This window comes from Trichoderma atroviride, chromosome 2 (assembly GCF_020647795.1).
Source record: "Trichoderma atroviride chromosome 2, complete sequence".
NCBI lineage: Eukaryota > Fungi > Ascomycota > Sordariomycetes > Hypocreales > Hypocreaceae > Trichoderma > Trichoderma atroviride.
In genome coordinates, this window is record NC_089401.1 from 6,563,778 (window position 1) to 6,588,447 (window position 24,670).

The 24,670-nt window shown below is 49.5% G+C and overlaps 8 protein-coding genes across 8 annotated transcripts; 4 read left to right on the forward strand and 4 right to left on the reverse strand.

Moving 5' to 3' along the window:
- Nucleotides 1–621: 621 nt before the first annotated feature.
- On the forward strand, nt 622–1,953 carry TrAtP1_005044 (uncharacterized protein). Its single transcript, XM_014084384.2, has 5 exons — nt 622–960; nt 1,052–1,202; nt 1,280–1,390; nt 1,463–1,654; nt 1,718–1,953. The coding sequence occupies exons 1-5, from the start codon at nt 890–892 to the stop codon at nt 1,811–1,813; spliced, it is 621 nt and encodes a 206-aa protein (XP_013939859.2). The 5' UTR covers nt 622–889; the 3' UTR covers nt 1,814–1,953.
- A 1,090-nt stretch (nt 1,954–3,043) lies between these two features.
- On the forward strand, nt 3,044–3,861 carry TrAtP1_005045 (uncharacterized protein; the record flags this gene model as incomplete). The annotated part of the gene is made up of 2 exons (XM_066112560.1): nt 3,044–3,081; nt 3,684–3,861. 2 exons carry the CDS (start codon nt 3,044–3,046, stop codon nt 3,859–3,861), a joined length of 216 nt encoding a protein of 71 aa, XP_065968645.1.
- Nucleotides 3,862–8,696: 4,835 nt separating this feature from the next.
- TrAtP1_005046 (uncharacterized protein) lies at nt 8,697–10,599 on the forward strand. Its single transcript, XM_014084387.2, has 2 exons — nt 8,697–9,963; nt 10,030–10,599. Exons 1-2 carry the CDS (start codon nt 9,091–9,093, stop codon nt 10,177–10,179), a joined length of 1,023 nt encoding a protein of 340 aa, XP_013939862.1. The 5' UTR covers nt 8,697–9,090; the 3' UTR covers nt 10,180–10,599.
- A 1,954-nt stretch (nt 10,600–12,553) lies between these two features.
- TrAtP1_005047 (uncharacterized protein) lies at nt 12,554–14,444 on the forward strand (the record flags this gene model as incomplete). The annotated part of the gene is made up of 6 exons (XM_066112561.1): nt 12,554–12,856; nt 12,911–13,253; nt 13,309–13,656; nt 13,717–14,061; nt 14,132–14,242; nt 14,305–14,444. The coding sequence occupies 6 exons, from the start codon at nt 12,554–12,556 to the stop codon at nt 14,442–14,444; spliced, it is 1,590 nt and encodes a 529-aa protein (XP_065968646.1).
- TrAtP1_005048 (uncharacterized protein) lies at nt 14,336–16,409 on the reverse strand. Its single transcript, XM_014084389.2, has 2 exons — nt 15,751–16,409; nt 14,336–15,699 (listed from the first exon to the last, which is right to left on the reverse strand). The coding sequence occupies exons 1-2, from the start codon at nt 16,261–16,263 to the stop codon at nt 14,764–14,766; spliced, it is 1,449 nt and encodes a 482-aa protein (XP_013939864.2). The 5' UTR covers nt 16,264–16,409; the 3' UTR covers nt 14,336–14,763.
- A 728-nt stretch (nt 16,410–17,137) lies between these two features.
- TrAtP1_005049 (uncharacterized protein) lies at nt 17,138–17,356 on the reverse strand (the record flags this gene model as incomplete). Its single annotated transcript, XM_066112562.1, has 1 exon — nt 17,138–17,356. The coding sequence occupies one exon, from the start codon at nt 17,354–17,356 to the stop codon at nt 17,138–17,140; it is 219 nt and encodes a 72-aa protein (XP_065968647.1).
- Nucleotides 17,357–17,576: 220 nt separating this feature from the next.
- On the reverse strand, nt 17,577–19,908 carry TrAtP1_005050 (uncharacterized protein; the record flags this gene model as incomplete). Its single annotated transcript, XM_014084390.2, has 3 exons — nt 17,577–19,159; nt 19,217–19,493; nt 19,561–19,908. The coding sequence occupies 3 exons, from the start codon at nt 19,906–19,908 to the stop codon at nt 17,577–17,579; spliced, it is 2,208 nt and encodes a 735-aa protein (XP_013939865.2).
- Nucleotides 19,909–22,703: 2,795 nt separating this feature from the next.
- TrAtP1_005051 (uncharacterized protein) lies at nt 22,704–24,036 on the reverse strand (the record flags this gene model as incomplete). The annotated part of the gene is made up of 2 exons (XM_014084391.2): nt 22,704–23,170; nt 23,247–24,036. The coding sequence occupies 2 exons, from the start codon at nt 24,034–24,036 to the stop codon at nt 22,704–22,706; spliced, it is 1,257 nt and encodes a 418-aa protein (XP_013939866.2).
- Nucleotides 24,037–24,670: the final 634 nt, after the last annotated feature.

Sequence of the window (24,670 nt, forward strand, 5' to 3'; positions counted from 1 at the left end):
CCAAACCTATGACCTAACGGCAGCCTTGACTACGCCATCGGTCGGTTTGTGGCTTTCTTCAGAACAAGGGCAAGAGCACTGCCTACTCTTTGTTAGAATTGTTTTTCACGACCAGATGAATGGCATGAACAGCTTGTCTCTGTAGCTGAGCTACACGCCAAGCCAAGTTGTAACATTAAAAACAGGGGCTCTTCAACACCGCCAACGATGCATGCTTAGTTCTTCGGCAATGGGTGAGCGTACGTCGAATCATAACGCTAGTTTTATATAAATGGAATAAAGCTACTCACCGCCTCCATATTAGCCGAAAGCAGTAATAGGTGTTGCAAGTTCAAACGCAGCCATGCGGTGGAATGAGAACACCGGACTAATGTAAAGGCACCAAATTCAGGCGTATGTTTAGCTGGCGTATTTGCTGGAGTATTTGTATTTCTTCGCTCCTAAACAGCCCTCTCACCCAGGCCAAAGACCACGACCTAGCTATGTAAGCAGATTCCAGTCATAGAGCCCACTCACAACTAGTGGATCGGCAAGCTGGGCCAAACAACAGACAAACCTATCTCCGCGGGTTGAAGTGGGATGCAGCTCCCGTCTACTGTTGCCGGCTTCAATCCGGAAGCCCCAAAAACGCCACCACTTTCTAACTGGTTCTGCAGGAAGGACAATGCGAGCATCATAACAACAGATCTATTAGTCAGTCTCTTGAGGAGACCCAGTTTCGACGCAACAATGAGGCGCCCAACAATATCGACGCAACAATTGACGCCCAACTGTCAACGTGCATAAAGACCAGCCTTCGCCAACCGCGTTCAATTGAGTAAAATCGAGTCTTCAATCAATTAACACCAACCAATTTTCTGAACCAACAAACTCATCTTTGACGCCCGCAATGGCTGCCGAAACAACCCCCACTCTCCACTACTTTGATCTTGGTACAATGGGCCGTGGTGAAGTCATACGGTAAGTCTTACGCTCATTAACCTAGACTTGCTTACCCCTCGCTATTTGGAAACCTGGCAGCCACTATTTGCGTAGCTAATACCACTGTTAGTCTATTCTTACGCGATGCTGGTATTGAGTTTAAGGATATTCGACACTCATATGGGACATGGTCTACTGAGAGTGACAAGTTTAAAGAGCAGGGTATCACCCGGACCGGCAAGTTGCCGGCTCTCATCATCAATGACACCATTTTAAATCAAGTTAGTCCATTGAGCCGTCAACCCCTTCCCATTGACGCATCGCAGAAAAGAGACGCACTAACAATGACCACATGTAGCATGTTCCCATTTTGCGATATCTGGCTCGGGACACCGGCCGCTATGACGGCGAGACAAACCATGAGAAGTTTCAGGTAGATGCTGTTGCTGACAATTATATCGACTGGAGGGTAAGTGCAGCGCATAGCGAATCGCAGTTCCATACTTGCTTCTCTTGTCATGGACTAATCCGAAGAATATAGGCCCAATGGGTAGCAAATATTGGGAATGTTTCAGACGAATACAAGAATAAATTTCTTCCGAATTATTATGCGGCCGTCGCAAAGTACTACTCGGAAAACAAAGGCCCCTATCTCCTTGGCGATAAAATAACTTATGCCGACTTTGCTGTCTACCAATCAATTGACAACGATGAGCGAATTGGAGCTTTGCCAGTGAGTTTTATTCTTTTTCCTAGGATTGCTATTGTCCGAAACAGTTACTGACCTACGGTCCAGGCCGAACTGCCTGCGGAGATTGTTAAACTCCGAGAAGCTATTGAAGCGCGACCAAATATTGCAGCTTATATCGAAGGAAACCGCAAGAAGGCATAAGACGCTGACATGGTTGAATTTGAGGGTTGGAGCTTTTATTGGAGAAGGAATCTAGGTAAAAAATACTGAAATCATAGCCAAGTCTCTCATGAGCTACAATTGTAGTTTAACTCATTGGACATTGGATTTGGGGGGGGGGGGACAAATAAGCTATCAACAAGGAACGAAACTTATATTACTCGATAGTCTCCAATATGTGAACTTCAGTAGACCGTAATCAACTTTGACTAAGCCTCATGAGCCACCTTTCTACATTGACGTGCAAAGGATCGCTCAGCCTTGCATAAGGAGGGATGTTTGTTTTTAAGCTTATGTGAAAAGCACACCGAACATGCATAAGACTAGTAATCAAGCCCGTCAGTGTCAGTATTCTATGGCAACTACCGCAAACGAAAATGTGATATTTGCAGCAATCTAAATTTGGCGAATCAGCATCGACGTTGATAGCAGTTAACTTTATGCTTCTAAATGCCAAGATCCCAGCATCAGACGAAAGGCAGTATAATGGAATGCCATGATTATACCGCTATGAATCCATACGAATAAACGAGCATATGTACTTATGTTTTTATTTCCTTCTTAGTGATTCAGATTCACACGTATGTACCTATCTATTTCTATCCTTGGATCACGGTCTCAAGGCTGAGCATCCCAGTTCTCTTAAGTGCAATATTTATAATCATTATATAAATTTCATCATGTAACGTTGCGATTTGATGGACGAATTACGGAGTAGTTATCCTTGCAAAAGCGAACGGGAGCAGGCATCGTGATCAAGGGCTTTGAGCTAGTTTTTACATAGCATAAACTCACTCCGGGAGATTGCTTGCAGAAAGTGATTGCTCTATTTACTTGTCACATATCTATATGTGACTTCCAGGCAGACAGCACAATAAGAGGGCCTAATACTACCACTGCCTGGGATTACTCCATATTTCGTACTCGTTTCAACACTCAGTTCAAGGAATAATGTGATCATTACCTTCTCCCCTGGGCCTTCTCTCGGGCATATATCCATACCTGTACGGAAGCCTGTCAACTAAACGCATCACATGCGTATCCGGCCCAGTTATCGTAGCAACTCCATGCTGGTGTTGTCACTCTGGCTGCGCTCGTAATTAGTGGGCAAAATTGGAACGGATGATCCTCGTAATCACCATCTCTCATCAGTCCACTCTGTCTAGTTTCAAAACCAGCCTAATGCATCATGGAACATCTGCCGCCGGCGACATGTCAGATAGCAAGGCAGCTGGCGTTGGGGAAGAGTTGTATGCATGCCCGATGAGATGAGATCCAGATTGGAACGCTCCGCAGGCTCCAGAGTCAAGCTTTACGATGGCTCTAGCTTCGCTGTAGCGTGTTCTCCGTATCATCACGACGAGAAAGGCTGAGGCTAGTGACTCCAACTAACGGTTGACCAAGTTACCTTGTCAAAAGACGTATAAGAGCCAGCGTTCTCATGCTTTTTTGCACTACCGAATTATGCTTTAATTATTCCTTTTGAAGTTGCTATACATGGGCAACATCGCCGATCTAACAGCTATGTTCGGAGTTCGGAGCAACTATTTCGTGTTTTCCAGTGTTCCAATTACTAGTAGCATATTCGTAGCAAATCAATGCGAAACAAAAGAAATTCGTTTCCAAGAATTAAAAAAAAAAAAAAAAAAAAAAAAAAAAAAAAAAAAAACAATCCTTCCAGAAGTCCCAAAGCTTTCACGCTAAACCCATAACCGAAACTAAAGGCGATGTCACGGCAAACAAAACAAAAGTTCGAGAAGAAAAACAAGAAATGCAAAGAGCCGATCTTGCCCCTTTCACTCCCACCCACCCTTGGCGATTTTTGCCCGCAGCTGACGAGAGCTTAAAACAGACTGCTAATCTCAAAGGACCATGGAGCGCGTCTCGAAGCTGATGCACAGACCGTTGCGTCCGCCGATCCGGGCACGCCGCTAAAAGCCTCGCAACAGGCCATCTTTGCTCGTGCCATTTACTCCAAATTCCTGGTAGCGCTCACCGACTGGACTGCGTGTGGAGATTATATACAGTAGAAGCATCTCGGTAGTGAGTGTGGTACGAGAAAATGGAGTACTCGCAGTAGCATTGGCTCCATTTTACGGAGTATTCTCTTTTGAGAAAGCCCGCCCCTATTATTCGAGAAAAGCGAGAGTGGACAGGCTATGGGGACAAGTTTTGGAGCACGATATGACCTATTGCTATATTGATGCACTTACTGCTAACATGCATGAGCATTACCTACTACGAATGCTTGCATTTTCACTTGCAGTATTGGAGAGCAGTATGGCCGCTAAACATGATATTCTGTGTCGATAAAGTGTTCCTTTCTTTTGGACGTCTTGCCAAGAGACCCATGAATGAACAAGTTACATTCTTTCTATAAAACAGTTAGCCTACTCAACCCTTGTAATCGGGTAGAGACATCCGTTCAATTGCAAGGCAAAACGCCAAGCTTCGTTGTAGCCTTGGCGAGAACTGCCTATCTACTGTTGCATCGAATCCTGATTGATGCGGCTTACATGCGGCAAGACGGAAGCTCTCGGAGGGTCTGGCCTCATTTTTGCGTGACAGGCTGTGGAGAGAACATGTTGGGGAATGCTACTCGAGCCCGTAGAGTTGCATCGATCAGAGGACGGAACACGGATGACAGATTAAGGGGATCGCACGATATACGCATCTGTATTAGCTTCAAGGGAAAGCAATGAGCAAGGACTCGAGGCAGAGCAGTCGTCCTTTCTTATGACGTCTGGGGATTATAGAAATGGAAAAGGGAATCGTGCTATAGAGCGAATGCACAGTTTCACGCTACGGATCCTTCTCAATAGTCTAACAAAAAGCAAAGCAGAAACCGAATTACAAGTGCCTACCCCAGCAATTCTAATACGCCATGGCATTCGGTCTCAATGTAGCTCATGTTCCTATGCTTACTTGCACATCCTATCGGGCAGCCAGTATGTCGGCGGTGTTAACACGGCGGAGATGATTCTCCTCTTACATGGCCCCCAATGCCTCACAAAGCTATTACGGGTTATACTTCATTTTTTGGCCTTCGAATAAGCCATACACCCAGTGGCACACCATTCGCAATATCTTCTCCATCGCTACCGATACCGGCATGCTGTATTTTAGGGTAGCAAAACATCGCATACTCGTTCATGCCGTGTACATCCCTGTAAGAGAGCCGGAAATTGCTTGCCGACTCGCGTAAGTCGCAACCATATTCTGGAAGGCGTCGTCTTACTGCATAGAGAGCTAATAAGTGAAGACTGCGCCTTGGGGGCTGCAAGATGATGTGCACTACACCTCCAAGCCTTTACGCGTAATTTGGTAACCTAAGCTTTTGTTTCATCTCTGATTTTCAGCGTCTTGTTTTAGTATAACGCATAGATGCGTTGCTTGAGCCATGCAATCTAAATAGAACTCAGCAAATTGAAGCATTGGACGTCATGTTGGCTCGCCTGCGCATGAATTTCCACTTGAGCCTTCGGCTGAGCCGCTCCGGGACAGCTGAGCCGGTTGGGCGTATCGGTCTTCAAGGTCCCACTTGGATTTCCAGCTACTCGGGTCTCTGGCAAGATCAAAATCCATCGGGCTGTAGCATCCGCGAGATACGACGGACTTGACGTAAAGGCATTGATGGCTGAGCGTCTCGCGGGAGCAGCGGCGGTGTGGCGTGGCAACTTTGAGCCATGACCAGCTTCCGTACTGGTATAAGTGTTGAAATACTAGCAAAAGGGAAATTGGTCACTTGAGAGGCGGCAAAGCGGTGTGGCTTATGAAGAGAACGTTGAAAGCAACAATAAGGGCAAACAAGGCAAGGAAACTGCTTCGTATTGAGCGATAACGGACGAGACTAGAGATAATTTGGCACGCGCCGAGCGGCGGGAATCTTGTGTTTCGGCCAGAGTTTCCAATAACCAGTATCGGGAGATAATGGCCGCAGAAAAGTCAGAATGGCCAGCGACTATTTTTTTAATCCTCCCAGTTTGGCAGCTTGACGTCAGTAACCAGTGATGCCCAGCTAGTCTATGTTTCACCTCGTCAGATGTTTGCGAATTATTAGCAGTTGTGTCATCATCGTCTCTATCGAAGCCATGGTCTTGATCATGAAAGTTGAAACATGACCAGATATTCCCCCCACCAGCCCGCTTAGTGTGTAGCTGCGTGTACGGGGAGACCAGGGACATGACGAGCAAAAGCTGCCGAGAATCAACGCGTGCAATTATTTTACCAGGATTAGTAGTGCTAGTAGCTGTTTCATGAGCCTATATGAGCATGGAGCAATTCGTGTAGACTTGACAGAGATAGAGGCAAACCTCGGTAACCTGTAGTTGATTGGCTGACGTCGAGCTATCATGAATACTCTCGGCAGCCTCTGCAGCCTCTGCCGTTCAACGGGAGCAGCCGCTTTGTTGGTTGTTGGCCAGACTCTGGCTGGCATTGTTCCTTCTCACTTCCTCCATGGCACCAGGTTGTTCGGAGTGTGGGGGGATTTACCCGGGGGACCAGGGAGCCATGAAAGCGGCACTCACGATAGGGGGACTTTGGAATGTTGTTGGAGCTAGGAGTACATAGCCGTGGCCCTTGTACAAAGCTACTAGGTAGTCTCGTACAGGGCGAATTGCTCCTCAGTCAGTAAATGGCAGCTACATATCACAAGTAGGCTATTCCTAGGATCTCTATCCCCGGAGAGAAAGGATCTGCGGCTCCGGAACACCCGTTTGCTCCTTGTGTTCTGATTCATATGTACCACTGGGGGAAAGGGTCACATAAAGATCTTACTTGTAGTTCTCACTGCATTATCGCGATCAGCTGGACCAGCTAATACCTGGTATACGAGAAGGCGGTGATGGCAGCATTCTTGTGGTAAAATTGGGTCCATGATGTACAAGTAGAACATGGACCTACGTCAGCTATATAGTATGGGGGAAAGAATCTAATACTAATAGTATCTAGATAAGTCGGTGACCACGATCGGCTTTGCGGCTTCAAAGACAGATGCCATCATGCTAAAGTGTATCCGTGGGTACGAGGCGGTATACAAGGCGGTATCATAGATGCGGCATGCCACTATACCATGTTTCCTTTTTCTGAGCTGTATTGCTCTGCTTTCTTCCCTTTACCCATAGTCTGTTCCAACCCATCTTCTCCCCATCCCTTCTGTCATATGTAGTTATATCTTGCATCTCATTGTGTGGTGGGCTGAAAGGCACAGGGCTTGGGACCTACATGTCTCAGTTCGGAATCACCTGCAGATACAGTGGATAGTTCCTCTAGCAAGCGAAACTAGCCTCTGGAGCTGGCCTGGCATGTCAATTGACGCTGGTGGATCAGAAGCCGTTACACTAGGAGCGCTAAATTCGCTTGAGGATGGGCCTATCCGGGGACCCGTAGGCATGGGTGCCTGTCAGGAAGGAAATGAAGCGGTCATAGAGCTCCAGCAAGGCCAAGAAACATGCCGCTGCAGGGGTCGGATCATATCATGTCGCGGGAGGGAGCGGCATTTGCTTCTCTCACTCGCATATCCAGGAGCACTACTTCCTGGGGCTCGGTTTTTGAGACAAAGTCCTTGAAGCCACCCCTCAGGGCGTGAGAAGGACCCAGCTATACGGTGTGTAAGAGGGGATGGAAGCAAAAGAGAAAGAAAGAGAGACAGAAACAAAGTAATAGGAGTCCTCTTGACACGCTTGCATCTCTACTGCTCCGTCTTTCTTTTCTTGCGTTTGTATAAAGCTCCGTTCTATCAGCAGGGATTACAAGGAGCCGTGTAAATGATATGATGCTACGCTGCAATATATTTCATCCCTAGGGCTGACCTTTCTGCGAGGCGTGTCGTACAGTAGCATAAAAAAGACGCACGAGTCCAATACCGCCCGAGTTCAAGCGCGAAACCCGCGGCTTTTATACAGTACCTGGATAGGTAGGTAGTCACAGGGAAAAGAAGGCGGTTTATTAGTTTGATTACAAGAGGAGAGAACTGTGGAAGCGAGTGTCGTATTACACTTGGTAAACGCACATAGCAAGTAATCATGGCGTAAGAAAAGCTGACTAGTGCATCCTTAACTTGAAAAGAAGACGGAAAATGCGACATGTGAAACAGCGGATGAATAACGACATAAAAAGAAAGGAAGAAGAAGAGAAAAAGAAAAGGAACACTGAGGTAACATGAGACAGCAACCCCTGGCCATTGCTTGGTACTCGCACGATGTCCAGGATGACTTGCCGGCCCCCAAGCAGAGCCTGCAATAATACTGCACTACACTAGTCTACCGGTATGCCTCGCCCATAGCCGAGCTACAAGGGTCCTGCAAATGCTTTGCAAAGTTTCAATGCCCACGGCAGTGGCCCGTAATTGCTTTTTTAGGAAAATGCACACCAACATCTGCTCCGGTAGGCAAGGATGGTCACTGATACCAGGCATTGGGAGGCCACGACAAAAGCTGGTATAATTGGCAACTCGGAGATTCTCGTACTCTATCAGAGGAGCAAGTAGGTATACCAGTAATATGGGAGGGGACATGCAATCCGGCATACGCAATGTGGCATATTTAGCCCCCAATATGCATACTCGTGTTAGTAGGTCTCGCTGTAAATTAATCTTCTTACCACTTCGCACAACCACTAAGACATGCTAACGCCATGCAATGCAACTCTACTAGCAGCATGGAGTGCAAAAAGCAACGACGACTGACGACTGACCGTCATTCAGTGTGCCTGGTTGTACGAGGTCCAGGTAGAATGCAGTACGGAAAACCCATGCCCCCCTTTTTTCCCACTCGAGTGGACTCATCTTTCAGGCCACGCACCGCCAACGACAGATATGGATGAGCGGTCCGTCCCTTACATGTAGTGATTGTTCACGTATCAACTAACAGGCAGTAAGATTGTCGACACGTGTGACAAGTCCCGAACGGGCCTCTCCCTGCCTCTCGCGCTGGCTGCTCCCCTGGTCGATGCTCAAAAGGCGGGATATTTTTTTTGGATTCCATGAAATGTGACAGCCGACAGCGCGATGCCCGCCTTGCCCACTTGTCGGGACGGCACTTGGTATAAACGGTAGCCGTCCTGCTGTTTGCGCTGGTCGCGAGTTGATGCATCCCGCAGTTTCTAGACGTATACCCCTGCTTGTCTTGTTTCCCAATCCCGAAGAGAGAGACGCAGACAAGTTCCGTTTTGGCTGTAGCTATTTGTACGGCTGCTGCCTCTGTTGCTTCTCTATATACCTCCCTCTGTGTTGAAGTCATCATCAACCATCCACAACCATGAGCATTCCGTATAGGCGCCTCGACCACTCGAAGCGCGAGATTCGCCTGCTGGAGATCAACTCTACCCGCAATCTCAACGATCCGGTCGAGTGCAAGCTCATCACAACTCGCCTGACGGATGATCTCGAATTCATAGCCCTGTCCTCGTTGTATGGCGATGCTGCCCAGACGGAGCGTATCTGGGTATCTGGCCAGCCCGTCAACATCACAGCCCACCTCGCCGGGGCGCTCAAGAACATCCGAGCCGTCTTCTACCCGACCATTTCACGACGTTTCCAGCGCACTCCTGCTCGGCGTCCCCACGGCGCTCCTCGATGGCTGAGACAGCTCTTCGGCATCAGCAATGGACCGGCTCTCGAGTCTCGCTCACTCCGCGTCTGGGTTGACCTGATATGCGTCGACCAACACGATGAGATGGAGCGTCAGCGCCAGACAATCGAAATGCGCCAAGTCTACAAGTCAGCCGAGCTGGTGATTGGTTGGGTTGGCGAGAAGTCCGAGGCCACGGATGCAACGCTCGAGGTGTTTGCTGAGATTGAGGACAAGATGCCCGCTCGCTTTGGAGATCCTGGTGATCGTGAAGAGCACCCCGAAGACTATGCTCCCGAACATCGCTGGGCCAAGAATATCCTGCACATCTGGCTGCCCAGCATTCCTGGCGTGGCCCCGTGCGACATGCCCTATTGGCAGGGATATCTCGACTTCCTCGGCCGCCAGTACTTCCAGCGTCGCTGGATTTTGGAAGAGCTCTCGCTGGCCCGCTTTCCCTGCTTTCTCATTGGAGACAGCATCATTCCCTGGAAACAGATCCTTCGCCTGATTCGAATGATGGAGGAGTTCAAACACGAAGAATCTGATGTTTACCCAGTGGTATGTCTTTCACAATCCCATTTCTTTTTTCGGAGCACTCAAATAGCTAATTAAAAACCCTCACAGTATCTCAAAGATTCAATCGCCGAATTGCCCCTCGAGACAGTTCACAAATTCTTGGACGAGTTTGCACGAAGGGAGGCCCTGGAAGAGGCCAAGATTCTTTTGGAGGCGGGCAAAAGCAGGGCCACCTCATCGACACGATCTAACGAATAACTTTGACCGCAAGGAATATTTAAAAATCGATAATTACCGGAACAAAAAAAAAAAAATGAAAATTCAATTGCGGGAGGGGGAATTAGCGGCGGCGTCAGCGGTTTCATTCACAAGATTGGCATTTCGCGGGTTTTGGTTGTGAAAGGCATGGCAGGGACACCAAAGGTTGACTTCAGGCGCGACGAGGATACCCCATAGAAATTTGGTTTACATGACAAATAGTTTTCTTTCTTTTTCAATTTTTTCTCTTGTGTATTCTTCTTCTTTCTCTTCTTTTTTTTCTTGCCTCTTTTGTTGTTAATAGTTGTCCACGCAATTAGTCGCGTGCTTCTTTTTTTCCTTTACATCACAACTCAATACAGACGAGTTAAAAGCAACAAACAATAATATAGATCAATGACATCTTCTCATTTGTTTTCATCAAACATGGCAAAAGGCACACAATATGTGCCCCGTTCGGCGGCGCTGTCTTATTTCCTCACATTCTATTCCGCGGAGTTACAGGTCTTCTGCCTCTCTGTACTGTCACGAGGTACTGTACTTTCAAGATGGAGCGGTGAGAGAAAAGATCTATACAAGTCTCACCCTATATGATTCTTACAAGAGCCTCATTCCATCAAAAACTGGGTTATGGGTCTTTCTCTATGAAGCAACTTCCGAACTATCCTTGGCGATTGTCGTAAATAGTGGAGGGATTGGCATCAGAATCCACTGTCCGACTTGAAGAAATACGGTATCACCCAGTATACATAGGAGCAGACTATTTGGAACTAGCCAATAGACAGGGGCCACCGCAAATCACGATCTGTGACAAAAGTAACAGACTGCATTCTGGAATCGTAGTAGAACAGCCAATGGCGTTGGTCTTACATGGACCCTCATCCCAGCTCATGAGCAAATAAGAAGCTGACGCAACCGCGTAACAGTTCCGATTTCGTGTCTAGCTCACCGACAGTTTGGGGATTGTACCGGCCAATTCCTGTTAATCTCGTCCTAATCCAGTGATTACCGGCCATGGGTAAAACTGAATGCCGCAGCTCACTGTTCATTCGCTGGCAGGCATTGTGATGCATGCAAGTCGGATATAATTCCCCCCGATGCTGGCAGCAAAGAACGCTTCAAGACATTCATGCATTTCCGATGCTGTAACTTTATATCTCGAATAGTAATCCAAAGCCAAGTATATCTGCGCTTTCTCTCGTCAAAGGCAGCTCTTGGTGTAGAGCCTTTGATGTTGAGTGAACCATCTCTTTTGCAACAGGCCGATAAAGTGGCAGCTTTGCTTGGCTTATTGGTCATGTCAATTCCGTAAGCTTAATACTTTATATAAAGACTTTAACTCGTAGCCCACAAAGCCAGTGGTGGTTGATAAAACTCCATCTGGCGAGTAATAGGTTCCGTGGAATCTTCTTAGGTGTAAGCCTGCTCGTGAAATCGCCAAAACGGGCTTGGTCAGCTATCTATCATCTACATGTATCTACCACTCTGTTAGGGGATACGGCAAAAGCAGTGTTTTATTACCGGATTAAACGTTATGTGATCTAGTAGCAATGTAGTCTTGCTTTAAAGAATTCGCCGCAGCACCATCATCGAGACGGTATCCATGTAATCGATACTCAGCTATACTGCTTCACCAAATAGAAAATCTTCTATATCGTGATGAAAATCTATGAACATGTGAGCCTCAAAAGCAATATACCGCTTTTGGTCAACCCCTCATATATGCGAAATGATTTGGCAACCCACCACGAGAAAAGCTACGGTATCTTATTCTCAGGCGCAGGATGTTGTTTGCTGACGGTGTATGTGATACTGGCAGGGCGAACCCAGCCATAGCACCCTGAAAGTAGATGGATATAACACGCAATATCCTAGAGACAAATGAGAAGCACTAAACACCCTGTGAGAAAGAGGTGAAGCCAGGAAACATATAATTTCTCTCTGCTCACGGCATCTATACATTTACAATGTATCACACAATCCAATCCTTGTGAGAGAAAACAGTCTTGCCTCAAAGGTAGACAAAAATGAGGCATCATACTCTATAAACGGTATGGCTCGCAAGAATCCTTCATGACATGGGTAAACAGACATCAAGACACGCTACCAAGATAAGCCGTCTAATACGCCTTCAAGAATACGCTTTTTTGAATGCTCCGCCACCTTGTTCGCCGTCAAAGAAATACCATGTCGCATAGATTCCCGTCACGAGAGTAGCAGCTCTCCGCATTCAATATATGACAGCCGCCCTTCCTTTGTGTAGGATTTGACGTCAGTGACATATTATGTCTATATATTGGACGACATGTTGCTGACAACCACGCTCTTGATGCTTCTCACCCCATCCTTAATGTAAAAGTCTTTTCCGTTCACCATGCTCCCTACACTCCCGCCTCATGGAGCGACCTACGAGCAGGCCACTCTCTTAGGAGTCGTGCTCTGCTTGTTAACAGCTCTGCTACGCTACCTCCCAACCCGATCTGTCAAATACTTGCCCGGGCCTAAACCACTACCGCTACTAGGCAACATCATTTACTTCTCCAGAGTATTGAAGAATCTTCCAGTAGAAGTCCCCTTGATGGCAAAACGATTCGGCGGCACATGCATGATGTGGATGGGTTCAAAGCCAAGTGTAATGATACACAGCCTGGAAGATGCTCATGAGCTACTAACAAAGGTTAGCATATAAATAGCAAATAAAAAACACCTTGTCTTCTAATATTTGAAAAAGCGCGGAGCTGTAACAGCCAGCAGGCCGAGAAAAAACATCTTCATGCAACACATCTGGCCCAACATCCTCCCATTCGCGCCGGCCGGCGAAGAAATGCGGTTCTTCCGGCGAATCTATACCGACATTCTGGGTCCCAAACAGTCGCAGCAGGTCAGGAAATACCAGGACTACGAGGCTACAGTCTCACTGCTTGCATTTTGCGAGGCCCCAGACGACTATGAATCCCATACAAGCAATTTCGCAATAAGTGTCATCTTCAGCGCCGTGTATGGAACCAGAGTCAGCCGACGAACTCATCCCCTCATGGTCGAGTTGCAGGACATTTGGAGCGGTGTTTTGAGCAGTAGGTTTTTAATCTCTCATCGTATTTTTAACTCAAAAAACTACCCGTCTTTTAGATGCTCAACCCGGTAGCCTCCTCATCGACTGGTTGCCCTTTCTCGAGAAACTACCACTGCGTTTCCAGCCCTGGCTCAAGCTCGCAGACTCTCTCCACGCGCGGGACTGTGCAGTCCACATGGCCTTTCTCAAACTATTACGAAAGCAAATCGACGCTGGAATTGCGCCAGTGTGCTTTGGCGTCAATGCTATCGCGCACCAAAAGAAAGAGGGCTTCGATGACGACCTGCTACTTGGCATTTGCACTGCCATCATCGTTGCCGGCGGCGAATCAACTGCCTCTATGATGCATTCCTTTATTAAACTCATGGCGCTGCATCCAGAGGTTCAGCAAAGAGCCCAAGAAGGTATGACATGTACACGCCCCTCGTAAGATCGTCAAGACACTCAACAACAACTTCGTACAGAAATCGACCGAGTCGTTGGACCTTCCCGTCTTCCAACCTGGAAAGACCATCCAAACCTCCCCTACACCAGGGCGATCATAAAAGAACTCGGCAGATTCGCTCCCCTACTCACCTTTTCATTTCCACACTACTCCACAGAAGAGTTTGTATACCAGGGATACACCATTCCGAACAACACCCTGCTGCTGCCTTGCGCCGATAACCTCAACCGTGACCGCACACGATATGACGATGCTGATACTTTCAGACCGGAACGCTTCCTCGGCGATGACATGGAGTCCCATATGAGCGCCAGACAGACCGACTATCGCAAGCGTGACCATGTCAACTATGGCTTTGGCCGTCGTATGTGTCCAGGCATGTCCCACTCCTTCTGTTCTTCTTTCGAGCTGTTCTAGTTAACCCCTTGTAAAAGGCATACAAGTCGCAGAAAACTCGCTCTTTATCCAAATCACTCGCTTTCTATGGGCATTTGACACCACCCCTAGGCCGGGAGAGCCTCCGTTGGATATGCTTGATACGCATGGTAAGTGGCACGCCGTAGTATATTGCATCAACTGTATCTAATCGTATTATTCTCGCCTTCAGAGCGGTTGACCAGGAGGCCAAAGCCGTTCAAGGTAAATATCACGCCGCGGTCTGATGCCGTACTGGAGGTTATACAGCAGGCAGCGAAGGAATTGCACACGAACATTCCAGACATTGATTCCATCGACATGGACAGGTAGAAAGCTATGTCGCGGTGACTAGAACACGCAATTGCACGGTTTAGCAATCAATGAATAGAAGAGCGAATAGGACTTTTCAGTCTTTTGAATATACACATGAAGCCTAATATTCCCAATATTCCCAAATCCAATAACCAAGATACAAATACCGTTATTTCCGAACCTTGAAAATCCACAATCAATATCAAAACAAATCTGTTATTACCCAAATAATTGTTGTAACGCAAGCCAAACCAGGGGGTATTCTTCTTCCCTTCTGTTGTATGTAAAAAAGAAAAAAAAAAGTACGTCGCTTCGATGATGACATATTCATTCTTGTTTAGTTGCTGCTCGGATTCTCATCCGCAAAGCCCTCTTCAGTCTCTTCGTCGTCGCCAACTTCAACAATCTTCCATCTCTTTGCCGGGCCCTGCATATCGGCCCATAAATCGGTAGGCAGGAATTCTCCCACTTCTTGTCGAAACGTCTCTCGTTCTGCACGGTCCGTCTCGAGCATCTTGTCAACGCTCTCCTGGGCCTTGCGCAAGATGCTCTGAACCTTGTCCTCGACGGTTCGGCGACGAGCAACCTCCAGGAGCAGCCCGTGATAAGCGCTGGCATATCCTTCGTAAAACTCCCTCATCTGTTTCATCTCGTCGAGTTTCGTAAAAACAATCTCCTTTTCCATCTCCCACCGGCTCTTGAAGTCTTCTTCGGCAGCCAGATAGTCGGCCAGGCGATCTCCGATTTCTCCCAGTGTAGCATACGCATCAAGCATGCCCAAGTGCGCCTTCTTGGTCTGATCCGTTTGGTCTCCCAGAGAGGCATTTTTCTGCTCGACTTGGGTGAGATGATCTTGAATATCCTGCACAACACCATCCACGAGTCTCGCATCTTGGATGACCACCCGCAGCATTTCTGCCCGATCTTCCGCCGTCTGCGGTTCGAGGTCGGATCTGTTGGATTCCTGCTCGGCAATGACACCCGATATTGACACGCTCTCGCCCCCTTGAGACTGGGTCACCTCAGCAGCCTTCCTGCGGGCCAGGGCCGCCGCCCCTTCAGTGGTCCGAATCGCCGTGACACACATGTCAAAGTGCTGCGTCAACGAGGCCAGACACTCGGCCATGTTTGCCGAATGCTCAAACAGTTCCACCAGCAGCGCCGTTACCGTATCTTGCGATGCGGGCGTAGGCGCAGTATCAATAATCTTCTTGATGTCTCGAATATCGGTTTCGAGTCGGAGCAGATCGCCGTCAAACGAGAGCTGGATCCCCTATAGCACCAGTTAGCCCAGGAAATCAAGTATACAGCAACAAAGACTTGCCTGCAGCTCCTTTATGCACTGCTTCATCGCGTCTCGCATCCCATGCACGCTCCCCTCGTCCACAAAATCCAACAGACTCTTCCTCGCCTCGCCCTTGGGCCGCAGCGCCGTGCCCACCGCCGTTGTCCGCAGCATATTCATCGTGCCCTCCAGCTCGCCGTCCACCTGGTCCATCTTCTTCACCAGCTGCACAAAGTCCCTCTTCCCCCACTCGCACGTTGCCTGCAGGCTCTTGCCCACACGCCCCAGAATCACCACCTGGTCGGCAATGGCGTTGCGCAGAAAGCCCGTCTGGGCGGCCAGCATGACCGTGTCCTCGTGGGACTGCCGCGCCGCCCGGACGATCTCGTCGGCGCGCAGGACGAGCGTCATGGACGACAGCGACCGCTTGGAAACCAGCAAGTGGTTGACGAGCGTGTCGACGGAGATGGCCAGGCGGTCGTTGGACGGCCTCAGCGACCCGGCAGACGACGAGTCGGGGCTGCGCCGGGTGGACGCTGCTGGCGACGCCATGTTGAGATGGCCGCTGCACGCGATGAAGTTGGTGTTGCGTGTCTCGTGTATCGCAGAATCAAGCCTGTCTGTCAATGAGCGCAGGCCCGGGCTACATGATGCGCCGGAAGAGATGAGTCGCAGTCGAGATGTCGAGGAACGAAACGATGCCTGGAGCAGGTAGCCGATAAGTTGCGCTCTGATAAGCCGGCTGGCGTCATACGGCTCCAGCTCGGCTCCAGCGCTGCTCCAGTTAGCGCAGTACCTGCAGCTAGCGCGGCTGGGGCATCCGTTAGGGGGCTTGGAGGTCACCAAAACCAAGCCGAGGCTGCTGCTCACAGCGCGTCCACGCAGTATCCGGTACCTGCGCCATCTCGCTGCAGGGAGGAGGCCTGAACCGTCGGAGGTCCAGCGCTAGAATGCATCCCCTCCACTTGGAACTCAATATATCCCCATAAGACAGGAATGCATCCAGGTCCTATAAACTCTAACTTTAACGCCAAAGAGTCTTTTTTCCTTGTTAAATAACGTATATTCATCTGCATCATATTCTAGCTGCACTCTATTCTTTCAGCCAAACTCAATACGTGCAACTCCAAAAATAGTTTTTGGTGATGTCAGTAAAAAGCAAAGGCATCATCACGGTTCTTCCATCTGATATAACAAATTATCATCTAATACAGAAAAGAGTAATGCATCAAACCAAACTGAGTAGTGTATTAATCATAATTGAGCGGTGTACTCCATAGCCATGGACCTCTCTCAACCAACCAACATCAAAGCACTCTATCGCATCAAAAATCGCCCACAATAGTCTACCATCTACAAATCATAATTTCTAACCAAAAAAAAAAAAAAATTCATCGCCGCTCAAAAACGCAACAAAAAACAAAAATCACTCCAAATCCGTACAAAGGCCAGCTTCACCCGCCCCATTCTCCTCACCCAGCCGCACACCACCGGCATTGTCCTGCGCATTATCCAGATCCGCCTGGCCCTTCTCGCCCATGCCGTCGAGCGATCCGCCCTCCATGACGGTCAAGAGCTCCAGCTGCTCGTCCTTGGAATAGACGCGGATGCCCACAATGCAGACGGCATTCCACGGCGTGGGCATCTTCTCCTCCTCGGTGTCGTAGTCATCCCGCAGAGGAGGCGCAGGATAGGGGAACTGGCGAGGCCGGCGGGTGTAGTCGTCGTCGCTATACAGCTCTTCCCAGTCCTCGACGGGAGAGTCGGACGAGTCGCCGTCAGACTCTTCGACCACGGCGGGAGGATCGGGCTTCTCCTCCGCAGCAGCAGGCTTGGGCTCTTCTGCTGCTGCGTCCTTGTCTTCATCAGCAGCGGGGGGGCACATCTTGCTTTTCGTCCGAGGGAAAGATGCTGGACTTCTCCGACTTGGGAGTATCAGTAGGCGAGCCGCTGGCGTTGGAGTCCGAGTCGTCATTGAGCGCCAGCTTGCTGACATCAATGTTGACAATGTCCGCGTCGAGAGGCGTCGAGATGCCCGAGACATTCTCAGACTTGCTCTCCACCTTGGCAGCTGCTTCAATGGCCTTCTTCCTCAGCTCCTCCCTGTGCTCCTTCTTCCGCTCCTTCTTCTCGCCATTCTTCTTCTTCTGCTTCTTGGTCACGTCGCGGCTGATGTGCCGTCTCTCCCACTGCCGTCGCCGCTCCTTCTGGCGGTGCAAAGTGGCCTTTTCCTGGTCTCGCTTGTTGCGAATCTCAGTCACCTTTTCCATGTGCTCCCAGGCCTTGCTGTGAGCCAGGTCATACGCGTAGCCTACTTGCGCAAGCTTCTCGTTTTCAACCCGCTTTTGGCTCTCTCTCTTGACAACCTCTTCGACCGACGGCAGTTCCTGGTTGCGCTGGCCAGTCACCTTGAGGTATACAGTATAGTTGCCAGAAGGAAGATCGGGGAGCTCCACAGACACCGATCGCTTCATAAAGTAATTGCCGTGAGAGCGCACAATGTAATCTTCCGCGTCGGGTTGATCTTCATTGTGAAGGCGGAAGTGGAGGCGGAAGCTGTACTGTCCTTGGAGGCCCTTGAAGTATCTTCCGTCTAATTGCGACAAGACGAGAATAAGAGGAGAGTCCCTTGTCAGCTTGATGCGGAACTTTTCGTGGTATTCCGCCTTCCACGGGACGTCGACTCCGATCCATCGCTGACAGCAGCGCCAGTCGTCGTCCTCCCTGAACAGACGAGTCCGGTCAAAATGGGTATACTTGCGGACCAAGTCCTCAAAGGTAATCCAAAAGACAGAATCGCTGCCAAACTTGTGGCCCAGCTCCTCTTGGGCCTCGGCAGTCCATTCCTTGGAGCCGTCGCTCCACGCTCCCTCCCAAAGGCCCTTGCGGATCTCGCCCCAGGGATTGCGGAGCTTGACCAGTCGCTGGCCTGACTTGAGGGTGCGAGCATCGGTAACAACGTAGGCATGAGCCTCGCTGATGCCATCGCGGTGGCCATAGCCATAATCCAGGATGCCAGCAGAGCAGCCAAACATGAATTCCTTGTTGACCTTGGACAGCTCGTTGTCCCAAAAGGCGTCAAGATCCAAGATGTCGGATGCAAGCAGCTCAGTGGTGACTCCACCAGAGAGATCCTCTAGACCTTCTCCGATCCAGCCACCAGAAAGGGAGGCATAGTCACCATGGGCTTTGGCGTAGGCCTTCTCAAGAAGTGGCACCCACGTTTCATTTTGGTCCTTGCACTGGGCAAAGAAGAGAGCCTTTGAGCCCGTCTGATATGTCTTCCTGTAAGTAGCTTCGGTTTCTTCGTTGCGGTCAATCTGCTGGAGAAGGTCACGCTGCATGCTAGGCGAGTCCCAACCCGGAGACTTGAGATACAGCTTGTCATCGACAATCGAGTAGACCCATTCTCCATCCCGGTAGAAGAGAAATCCGTAGATGCCAATTTCTACACAACATTAGCATTGCAATTGTATACTCGAGAAATTGTAGCGCGTTGACTCACTCGTATCGTATGCCACGCAGCACCGGGGAACACCTTTATCGGCGCTTGCCAATGCAGTGAAGCTGGACATGAGCCAGCAGTCTCCAAGGCTCCCCTGCTTGACATCGCTTCCGCTGACATCCTTCAAAAACGTGGGCTTCTCGAAAATCTCGTGCACTCTCTTGACAGCCTTGGGAACGACCGCTTTGGAGCCCAGCAAGGTAGTCCTGTTGATTTCAAACTTGTCGCTGCCGATATAGTTGAGGGTGTTGCCCTTTTCGTATCTCAGATCCCAGTCCTGGTGGGAAACCCGGTTAGCTACAATCTACTACCCAGCAGCGAGAATCCGCCTCGGTTCAACTTACCAAATCCCAGCCTGGGTCACGATATCTCATATTGACCCGCTTACACTCCTTGACAATCTTCTCGACCTTTCGTCGACACTCTTCTGCAGCGCGCTCATATCCTTCGGAGAGCAGCTCATTAGGTCGGTCCAATCCCGATCGAGGCGCGACAGGGTCGAACGGAAGGACTGAGAGCGCCGTGTAAAACTTTCGGTTTGAAAACTTCTTCCAGATCCTGTTGATGGACTGCTGGGGAGGGAGTCTCTTCTTTCTCTTCTTCTTGTTGTCTTGGTTGTTGCCTGACGAGGATGGCTGCGAGCGCGGACGGCGAGGATCGTCCGACTCGTCAGAGGAACTGTAGCCGTGCATGGCGAAAAAAGGACTGAAAGGTCTATATTCTATTTCTAAAAAGGAATCAAATTGCAAGTGACTTGTTCTAAAGAGTGACAGATCAACTGCCAAAAGAAAGACGACACACGCAACGATATGAAAAGGAAGGGCTGGAGACGAAATGACAAGCAAAGGCCGGTGATCGGGGGGAGAGACGAATAAATACTGATTAAGCTTTACTATCTATACACCATTTAAACTTTTCCTTCTTCTTTCGTACAGTCTTGACTTTCCAGCGAGGCGCACTGGCGTGGCTTCGCGACTCACCGACTGGGACCCTCCGTCTAAGAGGGCCTCTAGTCACCCATGCCTAGACCCAGCCCTTTGCATCCGCCGGATTAGAGATCTGTGCCTGTGGGGTGCGCTATCGCTCGGGGCTGGGATGGGAGCTGCCGTGTTGGATACTGTATGGAGAATCCGAATTACCAACGAAGAAGCCACTCGAGCATCTACCGTGTGTCGGACCAGGCTGAATAAACGCTTCTGGGATAAAAGCGTGTCACCAAAGGATTTCCCGGACAAACTACTAGTAGTTACACTATCGTGTCTGTTTTTGGGCTTCGATATGAGGTCCGTCCGAATCCTTCCGGAGTAGCACTGCTTCGAGAATGGTGAGGAATATCAGCAGCCCAGGCAACGTGACGGTACTGTGTTTCGTTTGATTTTCCAACCAGTGGCGTGTACTGTATGTAATCACGTCTTTTTTGCCTGAAAATAAAGCCTTCTTTTGGCTGATAAATACACGGGCTGATGGGCACGCGAACGGACCTTGACTTGAAGCGTCTTCCACTAACACACACATCCTTCTCCACAACGAATCGTGTTGAATTCTGGGGTCCAAAGGGTCCTGATGCCCCTGACCGCCAGGTCCCACAGCCGCCAAGTGTCTAGCGGGATGGAATGGATGGCTGAAGGGAGACATTTTTTTCAGGGTCCAAACACCACCATTACGGCCACCCGGTTGTGTCACTCACTGGTACTAACACCCTGATTAGGCCTGCGGTTGAATCAGCATGCAAGAAGTCGCCAATCTCATGGCAGCAGCGTGCTGTGCTGTCAAAAGCACGGTAATCGTGAAAGACTCACTGGTCCATCGCTCTCCCATCGCATTCTGTTGCTGACCACCAAAAGCTCGACCAGCACGGTGCATAAGTGCAGTCCTGCTCCCTGCATAGACAACTAAGGGCTCGTTTTGCTGCCATGACATGGATAATGCGCAGGCAGTCGCGCACGCTTAGTGGTAACCGAAGCTCGCAATGAGACCAATGTTGCCACCTTCCGACGCCGGTGAGGACTAGACATGTCGCTTAGACAGTACGAAAACCAAGCTGAGCACGGGATGGACATTGAGCAATTCGATCATCAAAGGGTCCTCTGATCCCTTCCTATTCCGCCGTCTTGTCCCCTAATCATGCCGAGACAATCGTCTATTCGAATCCAAAAGTCCAGCCGTCTTCACCGTCAGGGTGATTGTCCTTTACCATCAGCAATTAGCAATCTTGGACGCCGAATCCCCGACAGGAAGGCGGTGCGCCTGCGTCAAAGCATGGCGCTTAATACATGCCGCTCGATACCCGAATTCCGGCTTAGGCAAGTGATTCACAGCACAGGGTGCCCGATAAAGGAGCGGTGGAAGGCATCTCACCACACTGAAACGCCACCAGTTGAACCGCTAAAGCGACTGGACTGATATCGCCTGGGACGCACGAGAAGGGAGATGCAAATCGCTAATGGCGGCAACCCCGAATACAGAGGCGCAACTATTCGTCAGAGGCTCAACAGCTCAAAGTACCGATATGTAGACGGTACTCCACCATCAAAAGGCGAACCAGAGGCCATGGAGAGCCGAGAAAAGTCGCCTCAACCTCTGGGGAACGTCCAGAGGACCCTGACAGACGCCACAGGCCCCGTTCCCCACCATCCAGTGCCGAAGAGACAGTGCGCAACAATTGAGCGTGGAGGTCGTAATCCCGCATGTTGGACTGCAGGGCGTCTAGTGTCGAGAGCTGAAGGGAACAGTCACCAGGGCAGCCTCGTCTCGGCCGTTGCATCCATTTAGGTAGGTCATGGGCGTAGGCAGCCAGCTCTTCCCTCAATAGACGAGGGCTGATTACATGTAGGACTCGAAACGACGAGATAGTTGAGGCTGAATTGCTTAAATTAGAAGCAGGAGGATCGAAAAGCACAAAAAGCTGCAGGCAGAATCGTGACTAACTTTGGCGGGCCTTGAGGAGGCAGCCGCCGGGCGCTGTTTCCGGCAGCCACGGACACCAGACGCTTCCAGAATCCCTGCTATGGCGATAAGCGCGGACGTTATCGGCTGCCTCAGTAGACGAGTGAATAGTCTATGAGTCTATTGTTTGCAGTAGTATCTTCTGCGGCTCAATTGCCAAAGTGAGTGATATTTGTCATCGACCGCATAAAGCAGCCTACGGATATAGTTGACAACCTCTTCTCGAGGTCAACTGATAGTGGCACTGACTTGTTAGCTCAATATACAACGATGAACAGTGAAAACGTAAACATGTATCCGAGGTTATCCAAGTTGACTTGCATAAAAAAAGAAGAAAGGCAAGTTTTTGTCAATGAAGATTCCATCTTCAAAAAGAAGTCACTAAATATGTTGCGTTTAATATAAACTACGCCACATACGCGTATAAGTCGCATAGTCCACGTCTTGACAGCACCAGAACTTGGTGAATAATTCTCTCAATGTAAAATATTCTGATGAGACTATCAGCGAGTTTTAACACCTCTTGTGCTCCAATCACCATTTATACTTGATGACTACTACCCGCAACAGCTACTTTGCTACTCGCTGCTTTCGAATCTGGATCCTGCTCCAAACTCCTCGATGATGCCCCCTCAGCTTCCACATCGCCACTCGTCTCTACAACCAGCGCCCCCTGAGCCCTCCGCTCCATGCGCCTCCTCCACGGCCCATACAACAAGACAGACCCAATGCCAACAATGACAAACAGGCCGCAGATGCTCCCGCCAATAATGTCAAAGTGATCCCCAATAGCCGACACGCCGTCCCAGAACTTGCCGCTTGGGTTGGCCACATTCTGCGCCAGCGACAGAACCTGGACGATGCCGATGAAAGCAGCGACCACGACGGTAATGCCGGTGAGGACGATGGAGTAGTACAGAATCGCGACTGTGTCTCGCGAAAAGGCCTTTGATGTATACAGCGCCATCATCAGAGCGCCATCGGTGCTATCAACAAGGCACATGCCAGCTGCAAAGAAATATTAGCTCAGGTTAAAATGCTTTCCATTTTTTCAGAATTGAATACACAAAACAAGGCAACTTACAGGTAAATAGAATCGGGAAAATGAGAATCAGCCAGATGCTCGTCCCTTGCACGGCTTGTATACTCGCAATCCCCAAAACGGCAATCTCAGAGCTCGTATCAAAGCCCAGGCCAAAGACAACTCCAAGCGGATACATTTTCCACGGCCGGTCAATCGACTTGAAAAGGAACTTGAGAGAGCGTATCAGAAATCCACCACCTTCAAGATGAAACTGATCGTTGGTTTGCATTGCAGTAGCATCACCGTCCTCGTTGTACAAATCATCGCCATCGCCCTCAATCACAATGCGCCTCCGCTCTGCGAGAACCTCCTTCAATCTCTTCACGAGCTTATAGAGCACCCATCCGTTGCCCAAACACAAAATAATAAGCACAGCTGCACTGACGCTCGTACCAATAATGTTTCCTATCCTCTGGAAGCCATCAAAGCGCTTCCTCAAAGCGCCACTCGTCGCCGCCACGACAACGCACGTAATAATGACAATGGTGCTGTGTCCGAGCGAGAAAAACGTCCCTACAGTGGCCGGTCGCTGTCCCGATGCGATGAGCCGCCTCGTCATGAGGTCAATGGCAGAGATGTGGTCTGCATCGAGGGCATGGCGAAGACCCAGGGCGTATGAGAGCGCAGCAGGAGAGATGAGCGCCGTATGGAAGCGCAGGACAATGGCGATGACGACCCAGACAATGATATTCACAGTGATGAGTATGACGATGATTCGAATGCTGTTGGAGGGGATTGTATGAAGGAATTTCGGCTTTGGAGGGAGTCTGATGGACGGGAAGTGAGGCATGATGGCGATGGCGATGATGTCAAGACAGAATATCGCAGAGGTTACATGTATACCTAGCCTTGGCGACCTATCTCAGGAAGAACAATGGCCATATGAAGTATTCACTTCTTCAGCTGCTTCATCCCTTGCATACGACCCCTCTCTTTCTCCATCTAGGGTTATTAACAACGGCAAAATGCTGCACAGGTGTGACAGCATTTTTCATCGCAGGTGTTGGACGTAGATATCAGCGTAGCAACACCAACCTTAATCTCCTAGACCAGCGGCTTGAGCCCCGCCATTGGCTGATAAGGGCGATTGCGGGGAGCTTGAGAGATAGGCGTTTTTTGTTGTAATGCTCCAGATAGCGCTTACACATGGTATGTACAGATAGCAGTGCAGCGGCAGATGGGATCGACCTATTTGTGTCCAAGCCATTGAAGGGCAGCATAGCATGGCCTTGGTTTATGTGTGTGGCCATGAATGTCGTTTGTTGGACATGTCTGCGGCTGAATGAGAGTGGGATGCGGGGAATGAATTGCTAGCTTACATGTAATCAACAGTGGTGTCTTACACGCGTATAACATACATACACACAAGCAACTTCAAGATCATATCGTCTACAACAAAGCTTGCAACTTCATCACATCCACCA

What these genes read in the sequence shown, in the direction of transcription:
- TrAtP1_005048 (XM_014084389.2), bottom strand. Translation starts at nt 16,263, where the DNA reads ATGGCGTCGCCAGCAGCGTCCACCCGGCGCAGCCCCGACTCGTCGTCT. An exon ending in AGTGCATAAAGGAGCTGCAG is followed by an intron (nt 15,700 to 15,750) that starts GCAAGTCTTTGT and finishes CTGGTGCTATAG; the next exon opens with GGGATCCAGCTCTCGTTTGA.
- TrAtP1_005046 (XM_014084387.2), top strand. Translation starts at nt 9,091, where the DNA reads ATGAGCATTCCGTATAGGCGCCTCGACCACTCGAAGCGCGAGATTCGC. An exon ending in AATCTGATGTTTACCCAGTG is followed by an intron (nt 9,964 to 10,029) that starts GTATGTCTTTCA and finishes AAACCCTCACAG; the next exon opens with TATCTCAAAGATTCAATCGC.
- TrAtP1_005044 (XM_014084384.2), top strand. Translation starts at nt 890, where the DNA reads ATGGCTGCCGAAACAACCCCCACTCTCCACTACTTTGATCTTGGTACA. An exon ending in GGCCGTGGTGAAGTCATACG is followed by an intron (nt 961 to 1,051) that starts GTAAGTCTTACG and finishes TACCACTGTTAG; the next exon opens with TCTATTCTTACGCGATGCTG. An exon ending in ACAATTATATCGACTGGAGG is followed by an intron (nt 1,391 to 1,462) that starts GTAAGTGCAGCG and finishes CGAAGAATATAG; the next exon opens with GCCCAATGGGTAGCAAATAT.